This window comes from Musa acuminata, chromosome BXJ2-3 (assembly GCF_036884655.1).
Source record: "Musa acuminata AAA Group cultivar baxijiao chromosome BXJ2-3, Cavendish_Baxijiao_AAA, whole genome shotgun sequence".
NCBI lineage: Eukaryota > Viridiplantae > Streptophyta > Magnoliopsida > Zingiberales > Musaceae > Musa > Musa acuminata.
In genome coordinates this window covers 307,961-332,933 of record NC_088340.1, presented here as the reverse complement: position 1 = coordinate 332,933, position 24,973 = coordinate 307,961, and the positions used below count along the sequence as shown (strand labels likewise).

General features: G+C 39.4%; 3 protein-coding genes across 4 annotated transcripts; 1 reads left to right on the top strand and 2 right to left on the bottom strand.

The window, feature by feature from the left end:
* The first annotated feature begins 1,222 nt into the window (after window positions 1-1,222).
* On the top strand, window positions 1,223-12,494 carry LOC135581684 (chaperone protein dnaJ GFA2, mitochondrial-like). The gene is made up of 18 exons (XM_065097780.1): window positions 1,223-1,457; window positions 1,544-1,622; window positions 1,740-1,808; window positions 1,921-2,012; window positions 6,677-6,760; window positions 6,883-6,921; window positions 7,944-8,057; window positions 8,399-8,449; window positions 8,565-8,652; window positions 8,760-8,824; window positions 8,913-8,987; window positions 9,807-9,879; window positions 10,412-10,503; window positions 10,581-10,652; window positions 11,568-11,624; window positions 11,710-11,758; window positions 11,891-11,957; window positions 12,052-12,494. Exons 1-18 carry the CDS (start codon window positions 1,371-1,373, stop codon window positions 12,149-12,151), a joined length of 1,353 nt encoding a protein of 450 aa, XP_064953852.1. The 5' UTR covers window positions 1,223-1,370; the 3' UTR covers window positions 12,152-12,494.
* A 637-nt stretch (window positions 12,495-13,131) lies between these two features.
* On the bottom strand, window positions 13,132-16,934 carry LOC135606692 (uncharacterized). The gene is made up of 6 exons (XM_065097781.1): window positions 16,748-16,934; window positions 16,447-16,653; window positions 14,900-15,066; window positions 14,439-14,520; window positions 14,233-14,301; window positions 13,132-13,473 (listed from the first exon to the last, which is right to left on the bottom strand). The coding sequence occupies exons 1-6, from the start codon at window positions 16,859-16,861 to the stop codon at window positions 13,303-13,305; spliced, it is 810 nt and encodes a 269-aa protein (XP_064953853.1). The 5' UTR covers window positions 16,862-16,934; the 3' UTR covers window positions 13,132-13,302.
* Window positions 16,935-20,174: 3,240 nt separating this feature from the next.
* On the bottom strand, window positions 20,175-23,599 carry LOC135606691 (probable transcription factor KAN2). 2 transcript variants are annotated; one of them, XM_065097778.1, is made up of 6 exons: window positions 22,847-23,599; window positions 22,668-22,744; window positions 22,133-22,178; window positions 21,908-22,034; window positions 20,787-20,850; window positions 20,175-20,608 (listed from the first exon to the last, which is right to left on the bottom strand). In XM_065097778.1, exons 1-6 carry the CDS (start codon window positions 23,370-23,372, stop codon window positions 20,513-20,515), a joined length of 936 nt encoding a protein of 311 aa, XP_064953850.1. In that variant the 5' UTR covers window positions 23,373-23,599; the 3' UTR covers window positions 20,175-20,512. The 2 variants fall into 2 exon arrangements, with proteins under 2 accessions (XP_064953850.1, XP_064953849.1); XM_065097777.1 differs by having other exon boundaries at window positions 20,175-20,611; window positions 22,847-23,596.
* Window positions 23,600-24,973: the final 1,374 nt, after the last annotated feature.

The following is a 24,973-nucleotide window of genomic DNA, read 5'->3' as shown; positions in this document are numbered from 1 at the left end:
TGCAAATCATAATCAGCCTGTGGATCGTTACGCCTCGAAGCGTTTGAAGGAGATGCCTTCCAGTGAATCTAGGTGAGTCACCTATCTCTCTGTAGATTGAGAATGCATCTATGGTCTTCCACCTGAATATGCTACTTGAATCTGAATATTTGCGTTCATTGCTCTCTCTGATATTTGCTCCAGAAATGACTTCCTCTGCAGATGGGTATCTGCATGAAACTGCAGCAATGGTACTGGGAAGAACTTGGTCCTCACACCACCACCTCTTGCACAAGTGCGTCTTCCTGTGCTCTGGTTGAAATGGCACATTACAGAGCTGATATTTTGAAGCTCGCTCAAGAGGTTAAATGGTGGAGTTTAGTCAATATAAACAACAAGATTTCCGCTAATTTTGGTCGTTGTTGGGGAGCTGAATTTAACAGTTTTTTGTCAGATGACTCTCTAATTATCTTCAGCTACTTTTGATTACTGAAGCTTCTCCTTCCCAAAAAAACATATATATTATACAGAACTGTTTATGTAAAGTAAATGATGATGATATCTTGTTGATGTAAAGGAAAACCAGTGTTTTTTGTTGTGTAAAGAGAAGAAAGACTTGTGATGTTTTCTTTCTTTTGCATTTGCAAACGGTAGGTGATGAAGATGTGATTTGATCCTCAAACCTTGATATCAATAGTCAAAGTTTCTATCAGCTAAACTGTCAGGTTGAATGTAGCAGCATTCTTCAATCATTTTTGCAGATCACTTAATCTTATTGCTCACAGTCATGCTAATTTTTGTAGGGCAAGTCGCTCCCCATGTTTTGTTTTTGGCTTTCTACGGAGGCTTTTAGCTCTTCCATTTTTTTATTTATTTTTTGGTTAATGTTATATAGTGTTACTTTTTTGCTTTATATAAAAATAAAGAAAAACCTCTCTATTCAATTTGGTACCACAAATAAGCATATTTATTTATTTATTTATTAATGAATCGTTCATAATTGGGCTGATGGGCTGGCATAATGGATCCCACTCGGTCCATCAACTTGCTTGCTGAGGCCTTGTAGACCCACGTGCGGATTCTCCAGAACTTTCCGGGTCCAGCTTAAAATCACGCTCACAGAGTTCCCTCACACCCACCGATATACCATAGGGTCCCTCGTGGACTCAGTAGTGGACAGCCCTGCCGTCGAGGAGGATGACTGACCGTACTGGTGAATATAGTGTCGAGTACCCTAATTGACACTTTTATTACGACGCTACTTCCCCACGAACGACACCCGCTGTGCCAACATATCGGCGTCGGTCTCGGACGCGCCCCTCCGCTAAACCCTAGGCGGTGGAACTCTAGATTTCCACGGCTGAGCTCCGGCGACGTCACTTTCACCCACGATGAGGACCGGAGGCGCGCGGCTTGTCTTCTGGTTCGCCCGGAGGTCCCTCCGATCGAAGCTCATCGAGGATTCGCCGATTCCTTCCGTGAGATCGACTTCCCCCTTTGTTTCGTCGTCTTCTTCTTACGTGTCTCTGTTCCGGAGATCTCATCTTTTGTTGCTTCTTTGCAGTTGGAGGACTCCTCATGCCGGTTAGCGTCGGGCAAGTGCAGTTCCTGTAGGAGTTTTACGAATGGAAGATCCGAGGCAGGTGAGCCGGGCTTTTGTGGGATTGGGGATGATGGAATAACCTATAATTTCTTCCTAGTAATACTGTAAAGTCTATATTTTTTTCGACTCGAATGCGATCAAGTCGTAATTTGTGTAGCGAGGTCGAAACGAGGAACATTGGATGGTGCTTTCCGCAGCCTTTTTTCCCCGAGCAGGTCATTTCATGGTATGGCATACTATGCTTCTCTTTGAATCAGGGAATAGATTATTTTCTTTTACAATGTGATTAACGAAGACGTTTTGTTTTCGCTTGCGATTTTGCATTTTGTGATGGATAGGAACACGATCACTGCTTTTGAGGGATTTTTACGATGTCCTTGGTGTGAGCAAGGACGCAAGTGCTTCAGATATCAAGAAAGCTTACTATGCGGTAGGTTTCCAAGTTGTAAACTGCTGCTTCTGATTTTTGATCATTTTATAATAGTTGTGCGCTTCTTGTGTTGGTGCTTTTCGTATTTAGTCTTACAGTTCTAACTGGAGTTTGATTATGGTTTGTTGTTTACATAGTTCTTTAATGAGGTGGTTTTTGATACCTTCAGTGCGTGTTACAACAAGCATAGTCCCACATTTCTTGCATTTTTCATAATGATATAAAAATTTCACAATAAGCATAAACTAAAAACAATAATGCACGTCTATTTTGAACTGGTCGACCATGATCGCACACCAAAATTACATTAGGAGCCATGAAGAGTGGCATTATAAATTGACTGTTGATATATCATATGTTGACATTTGAATTTTACTTATTGACCTTTCGTGAACTTTTAGGGAATAGGAGTTGATTCATTTAGTGATAACCTGTAATTAGTCACCGGAAAGGTTCTGTGAGAGTTTGAGGATGCTAGATGGCGATCACATTTGAAGTTGATGTTGTTGGAATTGTCACTAGATTCTATTTTCTATGCTTTACCTAATAACTTTGGTTGGCCTTTGTGGTCGTTTTATTCCTATAAACACAAGTTGTATGTAGTCATTGCACAGAGGCAAAACTGCTCAAAAACAAACTATCCAAACAATCATTTTGGGAGCTTTCTAGCTTTACAGAGCGGTGCAGAGTGTCAACTAACATAACACCTTGGAGCTAATTGAGTGGCATAATCGAATGGGCTTTTGGGGTAGTGTCTAGGGTTGGTTCACTGTCTTGTTCCGCAACAGTGTCATGTGGGTACTTGTGGGGGTTTTTGGCAATGGCGAATCACGTTGGACCTTTTGTTGTCCAATCGTTTAGAGCTTACGAAATTTATGTTTGTAATTTGCATGACCCATTAAGTGTTTGCTGAAGTGTTTGCTTGTGGGATCTCGAGTTAAGCGCTTCCTCTAATCTGTTTTCTCTTTTGTAGGTCCCTAAGGGATCATAAGAGATTTCAGGGAGTCTGACTATTTTCAGATGGACATGTAAGAGTGTCGCACGACTTAAGCAAAACTAGCTAAGTTCGTGACATATAGTATTAGAGTAGGATGGACACACTTAGAAACACTTGACATGCAAACATGGAGACCTTACGGGGTTGCATTGAGGGCGGTCAGCACGCGACTGTTTGAGAGAAGGGGGCGTAGAGATGTAGGGAAAAGAGTTTCTTAGAGGAGCGGGCATTCAAGATTGGTATTCAGACGATTGGCCACCTCTTTGTGTGAGTGACACCACGAGGACAAGAGAGCTAGGAAGAACGCATAGCGCACAAAGGTTGGGATGACTGAGTTAGAGTAAAACTCAACATTGGTAAACTTGATGGTACTCAAGATAAGCGGGGGTGCTTGGCAAAGGATGAGATCGTGTAAGGAGGGATGAGTTGCTTGGCTACTGAAAGAGTTGTACAAAGCTCATAGAGGTGATGAAAATTGCTAACTCGAAGAATTTGGTACTCATGCAATGGCTTATATGTGGACAATAGATTGCCTGTGGCCATCCCAAGGCAATCGAAACTCAGTGTCATGGAGTATGAAAACTCTCTACGGGATGTGAAGGATACGTTTGTAGGAGCCTGAAGTATGCAACAGGTTCAACATGTTACTAGGCCTTGAGGGGTGCAGTGGGGCTTGTATTGGTGAAGAGTCATAATCTAACAAGTGCATTTGTAATGACGAAACAATACACCGTTTGTTCAGCGAGGCGGAGTAGTCCAAGGGGATGGTGGTCTCCGAAACTTTCAAAGAAAAGGACTTTTGAAAAGAAAAGTTGCTCAAATGGGATAAATATCCATAAGGTATAAGCCCCGGTTCTCCAAAGGGAGAACCATGTGCAACAGATTGCACATATTGAGGGGGTACCTCAAGACAATATCTCTATAAAGCTCAATGGATCGAGCAAGCGGTGAGGAGTCGTCATATGATCTCGCATGAGGGTAATGCATTGGTAGATGCCTTGTGAGATCAAGTGGGGGAGTAACCCAAGACAACACCAAGCAAAGGTACACTTAGAGCCGATGTGGAGATTATACTCAATGAAAGGTTGACCTGTGGATTGGTGGGCGCAAGGGCCACCATCAACTCAATGCAAATCAAGGAGCGAAACAACTTGTGCGGAACTTGGTGAAGTGCTTAAATTGCATGAAGGGAGTCGAAATAGTATATAGATAATAAAGTGGATGTGTGAAGCTTTCCTTGGACAGAGGTCAAGCACATGAACTTTTGCAGAGGCAAAGAGTGAGATTATTTCATTCCATGGGTTTGTCGTTTTGATGGAGTGGACTCATCTTACATGGTGCCAAAGATGAAGGAAACTTTGAGGCACTTGCACCTTATCTCAGAAGCAATTGATGGAGGGACTAAAGTGACTGAACTTGCAGAGGCGAAGTTATAGTCAAAAGGTCTTAACGCGGGTCAAGAGGACACGGAGGTGGGTACTCTTGAAGAATATATTGTAGTGTTGCCATTGAGCTGTCGCGAAGGAACCTGTGCGTAATAGAGATTATGTTAGAGGTAGGGGCCCAAGATCCGGACAATGGCACACTAATTTTCAACAAAGTTGATGGACTTCGAGAGCTACTAGGCGATGGATTGTCCAAGAGTTGTACTTCGTTAGAGTTGTACTTCGTCTGTGTGTCACACGAGAGCGGGTGGACGAAGGTTGATTGCCAAAGGGACGAAAATAAACAAATGTGGCGGAGGCCACACATGGAGAGATCACAGTCTGAGTTCATCATACAAAGATTAGAATACAATGAAGATGTCATTAGGAAGCAACATGGTGCAGTGGATCATGGTGGAACAGTTTGAGGCAATATCACACACAGGAGAAGTCCCATGTGGGACTTGATTATACGAAGATATAATTGGGAGCTATTAGGAGTATCACTTCGATGAACAATACAACGACAAGAAGGGTTTTGGATTGAAGGAGTGAATGCCATGACATTGCAAAGGCGGGTTTTCTATGCATGCATCGGATATTATATCGGATAAAAACCTTAGTCATCAGCATATGAGTGTTGTGTACCACCGAGATGGATTTTGAGAGCAATCACTAGTGAGTCACATTGGGGGGACATGATCATATAGAGGTATGCTCGGAGCAGTTGGAGAGTTGAACTGCTTCAGAGCTAGAATCACTCGAGGGAGCTCGGCAAGTCGGAGGACAAGGCCGAGTGAGTGAATGTTACTACCGAGGACACAAAGGAGAACGTTATCGATGTGACCCTTGCAATATGATAGCTAAGCCATGCATAGAAGTTGCAGTTTGTCTTTTGATCGACTAAAGGGAATTGCTCGAAGAGCATAGAGGTATTGAAGCAGGTGGTGGAAAGTGGCGAGGAAGCGATGATAAGTCTAAAGGGATTTAGCTACCTAACACCAAGCATCGATTAAGTTAAAGTTGGACTCGGAGGAGTGCTATAGTGTTGCAAAGGCAGATATATCAATCATGAAGAAAGGGACGTAGATGCAAGGAGATGAATAGTAATCATCGCCATGGTAGCACTATCGTATTGTAGCGGCGGGACTTTTGTGAAGTCATCGGTCCTTTACTCTCATGGTGGGAGAGCGCATGGTCGTGGAAGGGGTCGAGGAGCTAGACAGAGGTAAACTCCAAGTACTAAGACAAGGCAGAAAGATAGAGGTCAAGGAACTTCGTAATACTGATGTCGACGTGCTTCTCATCAAGATAGCCAAAATTGGGGGATTTCGGGTTTGGGTCAATGCAAGAGTGCTCAGCCAAAGAATGTACACGGTGCTGTACTCTTTCTGCTCAGAGGATAGGTGACAAAAATGATGGAGAAGGCGGTACAGCCCCAGAGGCAACCAAAACCAACAGAGACTCGCTTCAGTCGATAAAATTTTGTTTTTTTCGAGCAAAACTTCTTGCACTCTAAAAGTTAAGTGATAATGAGAAGGCAAATTACAGTAGTTAACTCAACGCAAGGAGTGCAAACATTTCAGGTGCTTCAAGTGTGAATAAAGAGTAGGTGAAGGCTAGTAACCGATTTAATGCACGAAGTATAACTCTCGAGGAGGCAGGCTAAGTCAAGTACTCTTAGCTTTTTTAACTCTTGAGAGTTGGGCGAAATATAGTACACTCCAGTTCTCTTAGTTACCCAACAAAGGAGTTCTGCACATGTTTGAAAACCCTTCGAAGAGACTTAGCGACAGACAAAAGTTGTCAATTCCTCACCAATGGTGATTGGTTTTGTAGAGAGTAGATTGTCTACTTTATTTTCCAATAGAATGTCAATCCAAAGTTGATGTGATGCGAACTCAATGTCCTTTGGCAAGATCTAATGAAGAATGTTTGCTAGTGTGGAAATAAAGGTTTTGGTTAGAATCGTTTGATATCTGTTCTGTAATAATGAGTTAAGTATAGATGTTGATCCGTCTGCAAATTTCTCTGTCAATGATTTCTGTCAATGATAATACAGATGGTTGTCTGTCATGAAAATTGATGCTTTGCCTGGCAGTATTCTTGAGTATTTGTAGGAAGAATGATGAGTACACAAACACAGTGCACATGTTCAAGTCATTATTTCTCTTTGTCCTTACAGCATGAAGCATGTCCAGTTTTTAGATTCTGTAAAATCAATAGGTATATTGTCTATGCAGCTAGCCAAGAAACTCCATCCAGACACCAACAAGGATGATGCTGATGCAGAGAAGAAGTTCCAAGAAGTTCAGCATGCTTATGAGGTTAAATAACCTTAGATATGTCTTAAGCACACGTGATAAAAAAACTGATCTGATTTGGTAGGAAATTTAGTTGTCTAATTAAAATGCCAAAAGCATTAAAACATGAAGTATGCCTTTCCCAGGTCTTGAAAGATGAGGACAAACGAAGACTATATGATCAGGTGTCGTGCCCCTCCTCTTTGCATGTTCTGTTTGTTATACTATTTGATGGATATTTACTGCAAGTAGTTATTGTTGGATTGTTTATTATGTGTGCACACTTTTCTTTGATTCAATTAATGATTGTTATTACCACTGTGTTGTTTAGAGTGAACAGAATGAGATAGAAGAAAGGAGAATGCGAGTGTGAAATGGAAAAGGGGGGAAGCAAAAGAATTCATAAGAACAGAAAACACATACAAAATCCATTGCTGATGCAGATATTATCTTCAAATCACAAATAAATTGTTCATTGGCAAATTATTCTGTACTGATTCCATCTCATGTGGACATTTGGATACAAAGCTGTGCTAACTTAGATTAAAGAAGGATTCTTCTTGCATCTTTCATAATAAGTGTTCAGTTGAACAGTTATTATGTCTTCCTAGTGAAAGTGGAAAATCAATATGCTCTATAGTAGCAAAATCTGTAGTACCATGTTCCATGGAGTACCTTGAAGTGTCTAAAAAGCACCTTGGATAGGTTAAACAAAAGCTAATCTTTCTCCAAACAGGACACTTGAACCATTTTTGAAGATGATGTTAATTTTGTTGAACTTGTTGGTCTCTCCTCTTGTTGTCATAGTACCAGTGACTATTCTATCATTCATTATATTGTATTTAATGTTATTAACATAAGAAACCCCTTTATTTGTTAAATCTATTATCAGAATTCTGCCATAGTGCCATATACTTTTTCTACAGGGATTCCATTGTATCCTTTGCATGGTTTTAAGTATTTAATTTGCTGCAATAGAATAATAGACCTTATAGTTATAATCTAGTATGTGGCTTGTGGCTAGCCCAAACAGGAGCGTGCTTGTGGATTAAGTTAGGATTCAAAGTCAGCTATAGTTCGATTACCAATTCTACCTATCCTGCATGCTTAGTATTTCAGTTGAACCCTTCATTGAGCAGGTGTAGGTTCCTGTGTAGCTGTGGGCTCTTCTTTCTGGTTTAGTATTTATGAACATGATACCTGACAGGTTGGTCCCAATGCGTTTGAACAAGCTGCTTCGGGTGGTGGGCCTGATGGGCCAGGTGGACCATTTGGTTCTGGATTTGGCAATCCATTTGAAGACATCTTCGGCATGAATGATGTATGTAGACTTTTCTTTATGGTCTTTCTATCTGCATCACATGTCCTTGTTTAGTGTATGTATATCTAATATATATTTGGGATGATACAATGAGATAGTTTTCGTTGACCCGAGATAGCTATATTAGCAGTCTCAGCTGCAATTTTTGAACAAAAGCGTCGTTTGTATGTACTTGCTTTTGTATCCTTATACAATCCTGAGGATCTGATTTGATGCACAAGTCTATACAGTTGAAGTTCTCAAAAGTCAGTGAACTTATTCAGTTATTTATACGAGTCATGCACAACAAACGTATGGATGCAAATATGCATTCTTATTGTTTCTTCTGTTTCTGTACCCAGTTTTTCAAAAACGTGTTCAGAGATACAGATTATGGAGGACAAAATGTCAAGGTTCTCTCTCTTCTACTATTCATTCTTGTTATATCTGCTGTCTCTGATGAATTGTTATATCACTTTCTCTCATAATTGACCAGTTGCCAAATATTTTTGGCATTTTCTTTGGTAGGTTTCTCTTGAAATATCATTTATGGAAGCAGTTCAAGGGTGCACAAAAACAGTCACATTTCAGGCTCCTGTAAATTGTAATGCCTGTGGTATGACATTCTTTTTTCAAGAAAGCTACCATTTCCAATTAAATAAATATTGAGACCTTTAACCAACACACAGTGACACCATGGACACACTTTTTCCTTCTTGGCAGGTGGGACTGGTGTTCCTCCTGGAACCAGACCTGAAACATGTAGGCCTTGTAGAGGCTCAGGAATGGTTAGACAATAAAATATCATGCTCCATTTATCTTTTCTATTGAGTGACGTTTCCTACAGTTAACTGTGGTGTTCTCGTATGTCCACAGATTTTCATGCAAAATGGTCCCTTGAGGTTGCAGACTACATGTTCACACTGTGGGGGATCTGGGAAACATGTAAAGGTAAATATGTTTTATGTATCAATTTGTTTTAAGATGAAATCTTGTGTATGTCTCGACTCGGAACATGGCAAACCACATTCCTTCTGCATGCTTGCATTCTTGAGTGAATTCATGGTTATCATGAAATCTTGTACTTATATCAAGTCTCAAAATATTCTTCCATGGAAAGTTGGCATGGTTTGCATAAAACAAGAGGAGCACACTTTAGAACTGAGATTTTAGCTGAACAAGCATCTTGAGAAAAATGTTTAAAACAGCTGTTTGAAGGTTCACTGTGAGATAATTCTTGAAAATTAGATGTCATGATAAGTAAATATTGTGTTAGAAGAGGAACTTTGAAGATGAAAGGGCGCTGGCTGTTAAGCTTTATCTGTTTAGTTGTATTTTGTTAGGTTTTAATCAGAGTGTCTATTAACAAATGCATCATGAGTTTTATTTTCATTAAAATAATCTTATTCTTTGTCAATGCATAGATGTATGTATATTTTTATATAAAACATCTGCATGCATAAGTATATAATTATCTTGTGATTTGACTGTTTGTATTCAAGTCCTGGATGCTCCACTAGGTGGTTAGCTCTCAAATTGGTACCAGGCATCCAAGGGCTTAATGTGGAACTTGACATAATGAAGGGGTCTAGTCAGAAAAAAATTAGTGTAGTGAAGTCATTCCTTATTGTCAGGTTTCACTCATGATGAATATGCATTTAATAGTAAACATGTCCACATATTGTAGGTCCATTTGATGACATCACAAATTTCTTCTGTATAGCAAAAATATGCTTGATGATGAAACTCCATTTTTCTATTATGTTGTAGAGCTTCTGCAAATCATGCAAAGGACAGAGAGTTGTTGGAGGAACAAAGTCAGTTAAAGTGGATGTGATGGCTGGTATGTTGGATTTATTCCATAAATTTTTCTTCTCTATCTCTAAAGCGAACCAATATGAAGAAATTTATGAGCAATTGATATAAGAAGAAATTTTATGGTGGATGCCAAATTTGAATCTGCTTGCCTCTATGAAACATCTGTTTTTATGGCACATGCTAGCTTTTGCCGCTTCTGTTCTCAAACTTGCTTGTGCAGTTGACATCTAGCTGGGTGAAAGAGCACACAAGTGGTTCCGATGGAAGTTTCAATAAAAACTACTCTTTGCTTGCTTCTTATTTTTCAATTTTTAGTGTTTGTATCAATCCAAGAACAATTATTGTAATCTATAGAATATGTGAATTGTCTTTTTTTGTTACAACCAACTTGTTGATTTAATAACTGAAAATGTAACCACTTGTCATGGAAGCATTGGTTCCTTACTGAACATAGAAGACTGAGTACAATGTGTCTATGCTTGTTCGTGTTATCTTAGTTTAGTTTGCATAACAATATATGTGGTACATAGCTTATTTGATCACATTTGTATATTCAGGGGTGGATGACAATGAAACTATTAAAATATACAGAAGTGGTGGTGCTGATCCTGAGAGCAATCAACCCGGCGATCTCTATGTTACTATTAAGGTTGGCGACTTGTTTATAATGGTGTACATCACTGAACTAAAAGGTGAACATGCTAATCCTCTCAAATCCTGTTTTAGGTTCGGGAGGATCCTGTTTTCCGCAGGGACAAAGCCAATATTCTTGTTGATGCTGTTCTAAGTGTCACTCAGGTATTTAGAGCTTTTGTTCTGTAACCTTCATCATCAATCATGCTTCTTGAACTTAGAGGGGTTTTGTCTGGGTTCCATTGCTTCCATCGAGTTATAGGAAGGAACCGATGTGTTACATGCCTTTCTACCAAAAATATGGTACACTGAATTCTTAGGTTTGAAGTTTTTTCCTGCCTTTGCCCTTCTCTGCACTAGTTGGTAAGACTACTGGAAAATGAATTCAATTTGTCTGAAATTCATTTTTTTTTGTTTGATCAGGGACAGTAACATTATGTACTATATCTTCATAGTTATCATGTGTCTTATCAGTATAATATTATAATGCATGTGTGTTGGTTGCTCTCCAATTTAATGTGTCGGCTTTGAAAATAAATATCCTGCTAGCGAAAACAGTACTGATAGGAGAAACAGGAGAAAAAATACAGCATATGATATGGGAGTCATGGAAATGTATACTGATAGTGGTGCACATTATGAAACACATTCTATTAGTTATTATCGGTTAGAAACTAGTTAAACATAGATCCTATGTCTGGAGGTTTTGAACACAATCCACTCCTCTTCGCAGCACACTGACTTGACAGCTGTAACAAGCACCTGTTGACTGACTTGCAGTTTCTTATAAATCCGTTTGACAAACCAGCCCAATATTAGAGAGCTATGTAGCCTTTTCTATGTACTTTCTGTTTTTCACCTGCCTAGACAACTCAATGGCATTGCTCATAGGCATGCATTCTCTGGTAGGTCCCAAGGATTTTCCTTCAGATGTAATGCAGCAGATCTGGATGCTGCTTTGTTTTTTGATATCTTAACACAATAGCTTTTTATCCTTTGTTCATTTGGCAAACCAGCCTTTTGAGAGACCTTTTCCTTGATTGAGAATAATGTTACTTCAACAATATGTTAAACTTGCAGGCAATGTTAGGAGGGACTGTTCAAGTGCCAACTCTCACAGGAGATGTAGTTCTTAAGGTTTGTCGGACTCAGTTTTGAGATTTCATGTAGGATCATCTGAATGCTTCGAAGCACTTAATGTGCTGAGTGTGCTTGTTTACAGGTTAAGCCTGGTACTCAACCTGGTCAGAAAGTTGTTTTGAAGGGAAAAGGTAACATAGCCAGGATATGCCACTAAATTTTCTTTACTTTGCCGAGAATTAGTGCTATTTACTGATAGGTCAATTTTATCCGGAAAGGTAAAAGAATGAGGTAGATATTAAAATAGAGCTTATGGTCTGCAGGAATAAAGACGAGGAGCAGTTCATACTATGGAGACCAATATGTTCACTTTAGTGTCGTGATTCCAGTGTAAGTCATATTTATTTTTTGCATGTCTAATCTTAATAATCTTCTGAGTTCACTAGCTAGTTATCTGTTGTTCTATATTCTGTCTATCGTGCAGGAACTTGACACGGAGACAACGCATGCTGATCGAGGAGTTTGCAAAAGAGGAACAAGGCAACTCTGAAAAGGAAGAAGCAGCTGCGGGAGCATCGGGATAACCTATCACACAGCTTTGGAATTACTTCTGCTGAAATCCACTTGCTTTAGATTTTATGAGCCCGCTTTAATTTTTATATGGGATATTTATTTAATCCTCACCAACATTGTATGCTTTCCATATCTGATGGGTGAATTTTGATATTATGATAGGGTTATTCCTTTGCAAAACCTTTCTTCTCGTAGGACCCCTACTGGACTTTTTTTGATTTTTGACTTTCAATAAAAACACTAGTATAGTCAAAGCACTACAAAGATTCCTTAATGGAATCAGGTTGTTGTTTTGTTTTTTTTTGTAATTACATTTGATTATAATATGATAGATGAAGTGGAAGTTTTTGGTTTTGTGAAGGTGACAGCTGGTGCTGCTGTTGAGAAACGGGAAATCTCGTGGTTGAGTTTATAGTTTTCTTAAATTCCTGTTTATTATTATTATTATTTACATTGTAAGCATATTCTTGGTTGCTGGAAGATGATGAGATGTCGCTACGTATCACATGCAACAGGGTCGGTTATTAACTAAGGGGAAGGGGGGGATTCTTCCCAACGTGACATCGGACAAAAGGTAAAAATTTAGTTATTTTCCAGCGCAGATCTTTGGATTTAACAGAAGGTGTTGTGGTAGTCTTCTTCTGTTTGGAACTCGAAATGATGTATGGAGGGAATCAGACTTGGCACTCAATTATGTTTATCGAGACTCAGATTGCGTGCTTCTCCATTTTCTAATCTAATCCAAGTATATATATATATATATCCTTATGATTTGGTCCATTGTCATACTAGTTTTATTTCAAACAGCCTTTTACAGAAGATGGAAGCCCCCAGTCCAGTGCCTGTGCATGATGTTGATTTCTTATTTCTCTTGTTCCCAAATCCTCATCTTGTAGTGATTGTCATATTTATCGAAAAGTAGCTCTTCTTCTTGACTGTAAATCCATGATGCTTCCTTCGCTCCATGATGGTTCCAACAGGAGAGTAGGTGTTAGTCTGGAAGCCATTTATGTCCTTAACAATCAATGATACTATTGCAGATGTCCAAGAGAACAATCTCTTCAAGTACTCCATGATGAGCATGGAATAAGTACAGTGAGTGAGGAAGTGGAATAAGAATCACACACACACAAACAGATACCATCAATATTCAGATCACCAATCACTGAAGACCATAGACCAGCAGCGCGCCAACTGCAGCGACCCCAACAGCTAGGCCAACAAGCACCCCAATGGGTGGCAGACCGCCGCCGATAGGTTTTCCGGTCTCCACATCGTACCGCACGAACCGCTTCTTCGGTGCATTGCATTGCGGGCAAATGTAGTTATCAGGCTGCAAAAGAAGCTGGTTTTGTTACCGAGAAGCATGTTTAACTTGTTATATAAAATTCTTCATCAAACACAAAACACCTGTACTGGATAATGATAAACAATCTTGTATGAAGACATTATTTTCCCCCTCACTTGTATTCAACAAACATTTTGGGTCATAAGCTATTTGACTCGATTTCTCTGATGTGATTCTCAATAAATGGATTGTGCATTAGGATAGATGACATTGTTATTCAAGATATTATTGGAAGAGAATTGCAAATTGCAACTCCTATCAAGATTAAGAAATTAGCAAGATTCCAAAGGCATAATAAAGTTCTGATACGACAGCTTGCATTTATTCATCATTTATCAGATTCTTATATCTACGAAAACCTGCTAAGCATAGTCTTTGGTCATATTAACCAATAGATTTCATGGCTAACTTCTTTCTTATTTGATATTCAATTCAGTGTGAGTTACATAAGTAGTAAACACTCGATGTTAGGTGAAGGACTCTTAATGATACAATCACAAATAGAAAAGAACCTTCCCCTGTAATTAATTGTAGATTGGTCTATAATTACATTCAAATGACATGGGGACTTATTGGTTATTTATCAAACACTGATGCTTCATTCCTTAGACCGTAGTGAGTTCTACTAATTTTCCGAAAATTGCTCTTAGAGAATTAAGCTCTCGACAATTTGCTAATGACAGTGATCGATAGACAACTACAATGTTGCAACAAAGAGAGAAGATCAGAATCAATTATCCTTGCCTGCTCGTCGAAAGGCTTCGGTAGAAAGTATATAAAGCCACAGTCAAGGCATATGTGAGTCGCTCTAGCCTGCACAAGGTGCATACAACAATTATAAAGAGGAAAAGCTGCAGTTCGATGAACACGAATAGCAAGATGCAGTTTGGTATAAATAGATCTGAACATTCAATACAAGACAATAGCCTGAGATGAAACAATTAGCTTGCCTTTTGTGATTCTGTCAAGGTTCGACCAAAGCGAGGAGGAGCTGGCCTCTTAGTTAATCGTTTTACGTCTACGTCTGCGCCCCTGTGAGAATGAAAAAGAAATGCATGAGGTAGCAGAATGATTATTTTCTGATGAACCTAATTAGTAACTAATATAACTTGCAAATTACTAATTCTTAGCATACTTGTGTTCACTCTAGATGTATCTGTCCCTGATGAGTCTTTCATGCCAATTAAACATATAGATCATGTACTTCTCATCTCTGCTTATATGAAAGTAATTAGGGGAAGCAAAAACAATTTTAATCGCATGAGCCAACTGCTTAAAACATCGAAATACAAGTTGACTTCTCCTCCCCCTCCATCCAAACAGAAAATATTGGACAAAAGGCTCTGATTAGTGTTCTCCTTGCTTCCTAATTTTGTAAGGCTTGTAACATAAGAATTCAGAAGATGATAACCTGCTTACTACAAAATAAACAGAGTCTGGCTTTGCTTGGATTGCGGTTTTAGTAAATCCCAGTTTGTCAGCAGGCCACAGTTCATCGCCGAAAAAGCTGCTTGTGTACAAGACTTGATCGCCGGCTTTTAGTCCTGCTTTTGCTGCATTTCCACCAGAATCCACCGCCTAAAAACAGGATCACGTTAGATACAATCAGCCAAGTCGAGAAAATGCTTAGTTAGGTATGGCTTATAAAGTTGCTGACTTATCCTCTTCTCTTCTATTGTAAAGTTCATTATAGAAAAAACGAAAGCACGATCGGTTTACCTGACTTCCTTAAGCATATGGTAGTGAAATTATTCTTTTAATCTGACCAAAAGAAAGATAACAGCGGCAAATCCTGTCATAGCCAAAGACGTGTAATCCTAAACAAGATGAGACTTCTTCTGACTATGTGTTGCTTAAATGTGAAAACTTCACACTTCGAGAAGAGCTTACCGTTTTTGCACAATAAAGAATGAGTCATTCGAATTTCTGTAGGATATTTCTCAGAGTTGTGTGTTGGATAATTACTCGAAGAATCCAATTCTTGAATAACTAGTAAACAATAGGACTTATATGGTGTTTGCAATAGGCATCAGCAATTAATGAGATTAATATAATGGTTTTGATCTATAATAGGTTGCAACATTCTTGTTATGGTTTTTGCACGAACAAATTCATCACTGTTGATGAAGATAGAGAGTGTATCATCGATTCCACGACACAGAATTCACACGGATACTCAATGTGAAGACTTCAATTTTTTTTTTTCCCATAGCACCACAAATCCGATTCATAAAATTACAAAAGAAAAAAAGGAAGGGGAAAGCTTAAACAACCACTTTGATTAATTTTATATCAATCCTTTTCTTGTGGTAAGGGTTTTCCTGCTTAAATTCCAAATGAACACATTTGGTTGAAAGAGAATATGAAGAATCCACACAACTTTTCATGACAAGATTCTAAGAACCATAAATAAGCTTTATACGGTGCATTTTTACACTACTTTCTCCACTGCTGGATTTGCCTTTCTACCAAAATTAAAGATTATGAAAACAATATGGTATCAGATGAGCACATCACATTAATAAAATACCCAATCTCACACAGCTCTGCACCATCAATACCATAAATAAGCCTTACAAGTGTAGTTTTTGATAACAGAGAGATTTCCTCAATTGCTCTGCACGAGGAAATCTCTCTGCTGCTCAGTTAAAGAAATCTTCTCTTTCACCGTGTATAAATAGACTTCATGTGATACTAATTGGAATGTGCTTTTCTCTTTACCTTTACGATTTCATTCTTCGTTCTCTCATTTTATCAGTTTTCTAGTCCTGGATTCGCTTTCCTATCGAAATTAAAGATTACGAGAACGTAACGATGTTCTAGATCAGACGATCATACCGCATCAACGAAGTTCCCAATCTCACACAACTCTGCACTATCAACTATTCTCAACAAGGTTGAAGAAAAGAAGAAGTACTTGTCTAGCTAGGTAGGCAGAGTCAGGAATTGATATCTCACAGTAATGACGACTCCACCGCCTGGTTTCTGGCCCAAGGTGAGCCCCAAGGGCTTGTCGACGTCTACCTCTATGTTCTTGGATGCCCCCGCTGTTTTTGCCCTAACCACAAGCCCTCGTCTGCCTCCAACAGCCCCGTTACTCTTCATCCCGGCCGAGGAGCAGTTGCGCTTATGCTCCAACAACGAGGAGCCATGGAAAGCAGATTTCTGCACCGACAGGAAGAAGGGTCACTTGGGCTCACAATTCCATGTGCAATCTGTAGTTTATCGCCAGGAAAGCTCGGAAGAGCATGCAGCTCACCTGTGCAGCGAAGAGGTGTGGAGTGGCGGAGGGAGGTGGAACCGATGTGACTCTGAGAGTGTGGTTGATTGGGGAGGTAGCAGCAGCAACAGCTGAGGCAGAAGCTGCTGACATGTTTGCATGGGGTGCAGCCGAGACATGGCTACAAGCTGGGATAAATCTTAAGGGATAGTAGGTTCAGTGGATGGAAGAGACCTGCACGAGGATAGATTGGCCACAGGGTGGTGTGGAAGAACCGTAACCGCTTGTCGGCGACAAGGGCAGTATGGTGACCACAAGCAGTTCTGTAATGGCAATAATAATAATAATAATTTAAAATTAATCATAAGAGTAATTTTTTTATCCAGTTTAATGCAATGTAAAAAAAAGAAAGTAAAATTATATTAAAAATTAATTTTATTTCATTTTTGTGTAAAAAGACAAATAAAATTACTTCAATTTCATTCCATCATATAAGTTAATCTGTAATCAACCTTCGAGCGTAACTCAATCTAAATATTTATATATCATCCCGAGAAGTCTCAAACCTCTCTCAAATGTGTTGAATCTATACCCACATAAGTCCCACGTAAGTAATTTTGATAACTTAGAATCAAGTGTTCGATGGTAAACATGTCTATGTTATGGTCAAGAAAAGCTCGACGATAACAAGAAAAGTCGGGACACATTAGATTCATTTTAGAGACCTAAAGTCTAATTTGGTGCATCTTGTTTGCAATAAAAATAATTCTTTATGATATTTTTGAAATATAATCACGATCAGATGTTTGAAGTCTTCTACGTGGAATATAGGATATTTATACAATACCATTGGAAATTTTTTTGAAAAGATGATCAGCATCAATAAATAAATAATAGATTCTTCAGCAAAAGGATAGAGGAAAAGAATCGAGAAATTTTATTTTGTTTTTTAAATTATATTAAACTTGATGACGGACTTATTTTTGTAAGTTGTGAATCAAGGAACTTCTTTTTAGCTTTATCTCATCTCTCTCCTCTGATTATTTCTAAAATATTACATTAATCCTCATAATTAAATATTTTGATATGTTCGAATCTATTTGGCAAAGGTTACATTTCGATGGCAGAGTAATATAATCTTCTTTCATTTGCAAATACACGCAGGCTAACAAAGAAACACCACTTTGGATCGAAAGTGGAGCTCATCACTCATGCTCGATGGATGGGATCTCAAGCGGGAGAAGCGCGAAGGTTCCGATGATCCATCCGATATCATTTATCATCAGACTACGGGCCACAGTACTTGGTAGTGACACTACCTCAGCGCAAGAGAAACATAATGCCTAGCTTTTGGCCTCGAGGAACGAGACAATAATAATGGAAGAGAGAGAGAGAGAGAGAGAGAGAAGAGGGGAGGAGATTGGGCTACGACGAAGTGCAGCAGGGTGATGGAGTACGTGGTCGCCATTATAACATGGAATAAGAAAAGAGAGAGAGAGAGAGAGAGAGAGAGAGAGAGGATGAAGACGACGATGAGATGGATGAACTCGAGGTTGTTGTTGACGTTTTCTTTTCTTCCTCCTATATATTTATACTTGACAGATTTAATTAAAAATAAATAAAAGAAATATTTTTTTAGAATGTAAATGTAAATTAACAAAATCTCATCAATAAATTAATAACAATTAAAATAAATTAAGTGGAGAAATTTGAAGTGGGAAGAAATTTCCAAGTTTGCAATAATCCCAAACAATTCCATTCGGGACAAAATATTTCTCCCATCTTAATAATATTGGAAAGTCACTGATTTGAAATATTAAAAATAAATAGTATTAAAAATGGAAATAAAGGTTGTTAATAATGGTTACAGTTTTAACTTTTGAAAGGATTATATAATCTAAAGCTCAAATTTAAAAGAATAAATATGAAATCCACTGATTTATAAATTGTATATATATATATATATATATTTATATTATTTATTTATTTCACGCACATGAGGAATCGACCATTGACCTCTGTGACTCGGCAAAGTTATGACCAAGTCAGCGATGACAGGCTTACACCACGATAGGCTGCCATGCTGAAACACTGTTGGCCAAGTGACCATCTGCTGCTGACATTCGCTGGCCCACCACTCACAGAGAGAGAGAGAGAGAGAGATGTGAGCAGCTTCTGCGAAGGAGAAACGTTCAGGCGCGGTAAATGAGCACAGTGGGTGATTGCAGTCATGGGGAAGAGGTGAAGTCGTCAGGAGCAGCGGGGAAAACAATGCATGCAGGAGGAGTCACTTCAAGAGGGGCCAGTCCCGCCAGTCCCTTTCCAGGACAGGACCGGTGACGCTTCCCCAAAGCATCAACTCCAAGAGTCTCTCTCTCTCTCTTCTTTTGCCAGCGAAGAAAGAGGGGGAGAAGGAACGAAGAGAAAGAAGTCGGGAGTTGGACTGTGGACGAGATGATGGGATCATGATAGGGTAATCATTCCTTTATTATCTCGTGAGCTGCTTCCATCGGTGGGCTGGCTGTGGTTTTGGGACAAGAGAAAAAGGTCTCTTCTGATCGCGTTAAAGTCAGTTTCAGAAAGCAAAAAGTGAAAGATAGTAAAGAGAGTTCAAAAGTATTGAGAGAGTGAGTGAGTGTGTGTTGCAGAAAAGTAGAGATAGAGATGGGTGGGGAAGAAAGATGCTCGCTCTGGTATTATTACACCTGAAAAGAGCTCTTTTACCATCCATGATCCATCTGCTAAAAGGGAACAAGAAGAGGAGCTTAACAATAGCTCCGGATTGTTCTTACACGGGACATGTATCGCATTCTCAGGGAAGCACAACAAGTAAGATCAAAAGCACATCAAGAAATGGCTTCACCATTCTTCCAATGATTCCCTTCATTTCACGTTTAATGCCCTTTGGCTCGGTGCTACGGATAACTAAGGTGTTAAACTTGCTTTGCCTCGTCAGAGATGCAGCTCAGCTTGATGTCAAAGGTATAGCGATTCTCATCCTGCAATCATGCTAATGATCTATTTCACTTTTTGTGCTTTACGATCTAAATTTTCTGACACTTGGGAGTTCCGACCCCATGTTGTTTGAGTCTGCCTGTGACAGGCTTTATAAATGCTGCTGCATGTACAAGTAAGTGTTGCACCTTCATTAATCTCTTCATGTGTTGATGTGCTTACTGAGACTAAAAGTAAGTTCCAAGAGTCAAGAAAAATTCATCCTCTAATAACAAAACATTGATACATTCCGATCACACAGGACTAGGCAACACCTTTCGTAAGTTACTGTTCACACACAATATAGAATGATAAAGGAGTCAGCTATATGACAAAACATTGTTGATTTTGCATAAAGTTGAACATCAAAAACACACTTGTATCGACATGATTGATTCTATGAGGATTTTCTTGTGATGACAATGGTTTGTTTCATGAGTCTCTGCAGGTACATTGCGAGATTTGCTCGAGGTACTCAAGCACATCCTAGGTTTAACATATATATATATAATGATCAATGTTCATATCATCTTTGCTTGGGCTTCCATCCAACAGAACGCTGTATATATTTTTCAACAACACAATCTTAGTTTTGCTTACAAATATATGAATTCATACACTCACATGTCAACATAACACTATATATATATTTATGGAACACCATCTTAGTTTTGCTTACAGATATATGAATCCATACACACATTATTTTGTCTTGCCCTCTAATCAATTGTCTCCTTTACCTTTTTCTTTCTCTTTAACTGATACTTGCTGTAGCTGAACAAAGTCATCTTACGAAAGAAGTGGGTGGTGTCAATGATATCTGCCCAATGAGATCTCGAGATTTGGATCGTTTGGGCATGATGAGTTAATTTCCGTAAACATTTCAGAGCTTATCGGTTGCGTCTCCTGCTGCAAAAAGAAAGACAAGGATCTGTCTCGTGTTCATAAAAATGGAGATACAAGTATCGAGATGTATATATTTTTCCTCACACGAAAATAAACAGTTTTAGGACACTTTAACGATGACAGATGCGGTAAAAAAGTAATACGATATAAGATCGAGTGAAGGGATTGTTTTGGATACCTTCCAGGACCGCATGCAAGCTGTAGTGGAATCACTTAGTTTGCGATTATTATACAAGCTTCCCCTGATGCATAAAGCTCAATCCGTCAGCAAATGAAACCATGGACTACTTACTACAAGCGTATGCTGATGGAGTTCCCTTTTTTTGTCTGAGTTTTAAGACCGATTTATTTTGGATAAAGTTAACATGATTGTATGAGTCATTAGTCCGAAAAAGAAGCTGCAAAGAAGTTTCAAAAAGCTAGCTTTTGCACACAAAATCTCAGACACAATGAATACGTGCCTCACTTTGGGAGCCTCGGAGATCCCAGAAATGTCCTTTTAGAACAGATTTTTCAGAAGAGATTGGGTCTACAACAAGGAGGGGAGAGAATAAGCCTCTTTACTATTCTTTTGAGGGATCATAGAATGATTGATCATGGATGTCTAAATCCTTGACAGGATGGTAGTGGGAAGAGAGGAAAGGTTAACAATTAGTATCTACTCTCTGTCTGTGATCAGCAACATATGTTCAAGTGATTAGTAAGAAAGACAAAAAAGAAAATGTAGGAGGAAGATCCCACAAAAGTATTTTATGTTTCTGACATGGTACATCTAAACTTATGTGTTTTACCAAACCACAGATAGCTTGAACATCCAAAAGAAAGCACTGGTTTCTTGGTAGTCTGACATCAAATTGTAGCTGCTTCAGTGTGGCAATACTTTAGATATAATAAGCCTAGAACATATTTCAGTAGGTCAGGACATCACATCATATTGTTTGATCTCTTGTTGTTAAGTAGGTTTTTCATTCTTCACATGCTTTCTTTTTTGTTTGGCTCATTAACTTTTTTTGTTTCAAAGAAGAAAAATAAATAAACTTCTTTAGGGTATAGTTTTATGTAGGTATACAGATCCACAGCAAGCCACTTCAGATGGGTTAAAACATTGATGTTTGTGCATTATCAAATCTTCCTGGAACATATACGTCCTTCCGTTTCATGCTTCTTCAGCTCAGCACTGATTAGGCTGAGCCATATATGGCAAATATGATCATCTGATGATCATTTAGAACAACAAGATTTTGACAGTGCATAACCTAAATGCATCCATTGTACTTAGCAAAAGTGGATGATTGTTACCTTGAGGAATTGCTGCTCCATAGATTGGCTCCATGATGCGCGGCTGATGATTCTGATCCATGGTGATTGTGAACGCCTACCAGGTTTTCTTCGGAATTCTCCTCGGCAGAACCATTTGCAAACCCATCTGATTGGCATGGAACAAGCAGTCAAATCCACTGTAAAAGGAGACTAACTCGCAAGCCTTACAGGCAGGAAATGTGGGAAACGAATTCTTCTCTCAACCTGATGAAGCTGCCGGTCTATCGGTGTTCTTCACAGTCCGATACATCTACAATCATACAACACAGTTATCATATCCAAAAAGCATATATCATTTTGTTTTAAGCAGCATCTACTTGTATATAGACATAGATGAACTCCCCTATCCATTTAAAGATTTTTTGTAGCTGCAGGGTGGGAAAGATCTGAAATAACATGCACAACACTGTCCTTCATCTTTGCTTTCCCTAAAGCATGGTTGCAACTTATTAGAGTATTTTTCCTGCACTGCTCTCGTCCCTTTTTATTACGGTGCAAAAGCTGCCGGAGGAGAGAGAGAGAGAGAGAGAGAGAGAGAGAGAGAGAGAGAGAGAGAGAGAGAGAGAGTACACCAGTAATTAATGGAATAAAGGCTAAAAAGATGGAGAAATTTCCTTGGGTTGTTGTTGTTGCAGAAGAAACAAAAAGGAAGGAAATATTTGCAAGGAAAAGGAGATGCAAGTGAAAGATCATCATTAATCTTACTTTAGATGCCCATATTTATAGGGTTTCCTCTAACCTGCAAGTGAGATTTGACATGCGCCAAGGTAAGATCTTTGACATCCATGAGCTCTAGAACAGACTTGGGCGTAGCCCCTGAACTCCAACAAGTCAGAACAGAAAAGGTAAGATCGATCTCGCCATCCATCCGAATAATCTCTACAGCTGAAAGGTGTGAATGAGGGGAAGTGAGCATACTCTCATGGCCTCCCAACAGCTCTACGGCATGGACGAAGCGGGCATGGAGTGTGGTAGTCCACCGCATCCTCGGCGCTCTCGTCGTCCTTCTGGCGGCGAACCTCGTCGGCAAATACCTTGGTCTCGGCAAGTCTTGGCTGGGCTGCAGCTGGTGAGGGGAGAGTAGAGGAAAGGAAGGTGGGTGTTGGTAGATTGGGATGCCTCGTATGGGCTTCAGCGAGATGTGATCTTGGTGATACCCCTCGGGAAGTAGGGGGAGGTGGTGGCGGTGTTGGGGGTGGTGTAAGATGTCATCGCTTGTGGTCGTGGAGTCCGTGACACCCGGGTTCACCGACGAGAGCTTGAAGGCGGCGGCAGAGCTGGCTGCGGATGCGGTGACGTTGTTGTTGGTTGTGGTGGTGGAGTCCAAGGTTCTCCTCCAGAACCCTAATTCCATCTTCTCATCTGGCTTTCTCCAGCCTGATGGTGTGGTGTTTGGGGGGCTGATCTGAAGTGATAAGTCTAGATGTGCTGAAAACAGCTCCATTTGATCATCCAGATTTCTTCTTCTCCTCCTCCTCCTGCTCCTCTTTTTCAAGTTACTACAAATCTCTTTCCTGTCTGAGCTCTTCTCCCCTTCCTGATTCTTCTTCTTCTTCTTCTTTTTCTCCTTAAGTTTCTTCCAGTCTCTCTCCCGTCGGAGCCCTACCTCTTTCCGTGATTAATGTTATGCGAGAGAGAGAGAGAGAGAGATGTACTACAAGCTAAATCTGTGTGAAATGATGAGAGTGTAGGGTATGTGTATATGTATATGTGGTAGTGACAGTGGATGTAGTGGCAACATGGTGTCTGTACAAGAAGTTCATATAAAGTGAACATGGAGGGTAAACATTGTGTGGGGTGACACAGGTCGATTTCTCAGGCTGTTTTGGAATGCTGTGGAAGAAAATGACACTTGAAAAGCTGCATGAACATGAGAGAGAGAGAGAGAGAGAGAGAGAGAGGAAAAACTGGAAAAAGTTTTGATTCCCTGAAACCTGTTGGGTTAGGCAATCTCTGAGTTGAGAAGGAATATTTTGTACAAGGTTCTTATGGAAGTTGAAGAGTAGGCTTGGTGGCATCTGTACTGTTTCTCCCACTCAGTTGTGGGTTTGACCCTTTCAAGTCTACAGAATAATCTCATGGCTTTGCTTCACATCATTTCCTTGCTGCCATAAGCATTAATGGAGAGAACACAAAGTTAAAGGTTGTCATATCCCTCCCCCCACATAACAAAAGGCAATCCTTTTGATCTATCTACAATCTCTTTTCTTCTTCTTCTTCTTCTTCTTCTTCTTCTTCTTCTTCTTCTTCTTCTTCTTCTTCTTATCATTTCATAATATATGGGAGAAACAAATATGCAAACAAACAAAGAAAGAAAAAAAGGAACATTTTCTTTGATAGAGAATGATCTGTTAATTTGGGATAACGAAATGGTCCAACAAGCATTGGAACTATTCCAACAAGTATTGGACCAACTTGATGCAAAAAAAAATTCAGCAAAGAACAAGGAGACTCTGATAGTGAATTATTCTTTCAAATAAATTATCAACACATTAAAGACGATGTAAAAAAATTTAGAGAGAGTAAAAAAAATAGCTTTCAAAATTATTCGACAACTTTGCAAGTCTCCTCGAAGCTTTCCAGCATCTGCTGCACTTTTTTTATGTACCCTCAGCTATCTTTTACGCTGGGTGACATTTATATCAAATTCCAGAGATTTAAACTGGTCCTTGGATGAATCTGGCAACCTAATCTAATCACTCTGTTTTGTAGGCTCTATCTTGGTCTCTCATCTGTGGTATGTTCTCATGCTAAAGAATTAATGCCAGATAGGTAGGTTTGATCTGTGTGAATGCTGCTGAGATGATTCTCATAGTACCGAAAGAAAGAAAGAAAGATATTCGAGTAAATTTCTCCTGTTCGAAACACAACTTACGGTCGATGAAGCTGAGAAATCAGTCAGGTATCTGAAGACAATGTTGTAACCCAGATGTACTTTGCAGAATCCGGATAGATCTGGGTAAACCTACATGAATTAACACCTTCAGCTCAGGAAAATGACACCCTAACCATTCCAACATGCACCGGTTGCTTTCTGTCATTAAG

What these genes read in the sequence shown, in the direction of transcription:
- LOC135606691 (XM_065097777.1), bottom strand. Translation starts at nt 23,372, where the DNA reads ATGGAGCTGTTTTCAGCACATCTAGACTTATCACTTCAGATCAGCCCC. An exon ending in ATGTCAAATCTCACTTGCAG is followed by an intron (nt 22,179 to 22,667) that starts GTTAGAGGAAAC and finishes GTATGATTGTAG; the next exon opens with ATGTATCGGACTGTGAAGAA. An exon ending in TAGACCGGCAGCTTCATCAG is followed by an intron (nt 22,035 to 22,132) that starts GTTGAGAGAAGA and finishes CATGCCAATCAG; the next exon opens with ATGGGTTTGCAAATGGTTCT.
- LOC135606692 (XM_065097781.1), bottom strand. Translation starts at nt 16,861, where the DNA reads ATGTCAGCAGCTTCTGCCTCAGCTGTTGCTGCTGCTACCTCCCCAATC. An exon ending in CCTTGACAGAATCACAAAAG is followed by an intron (nt 14,302 to 14,438) that starts GCAAGCTAATTG and finishes CACCTTGTGCAG; the next exon opens with GCTAGAGCGACTCACATATG. An exon ending in CGAAGCCTTTCGACGAGCAG is followed by an intron (nt 13,474 to 14,232) that starts GCAAGGATAATT and finishes CTTCTTTTGCAG; the next exon opens with CCTGATAACTACATTTGCCC.
- LOC135581684 (XM_065097780.1), top strand. Translation starts at nt 1,371, where the DNA reads ATGAGGACCGGAGGCGCGCGGCTTGTCTTCTGGTTCGCCCGGAGGTCC. An exon ending in TGTAAATTGTAATGCCTGTG is followed by an intron (nt 8,653 to 8,759) that starts GTATGACATTCT and finishes CCTTCTTGGCAG; the next exon opens with GTGGGACTGGTGTTCCTCCT. An exon ending in CAGGAGATGTAGTTCTTAAG is followed by an intron (nt 11,625 to 11,709) that starts GTTTGTCGGACT and finishes GCTTGTTTACAG; the next exon opens with GTTAAGCCTGGTACTCAACC.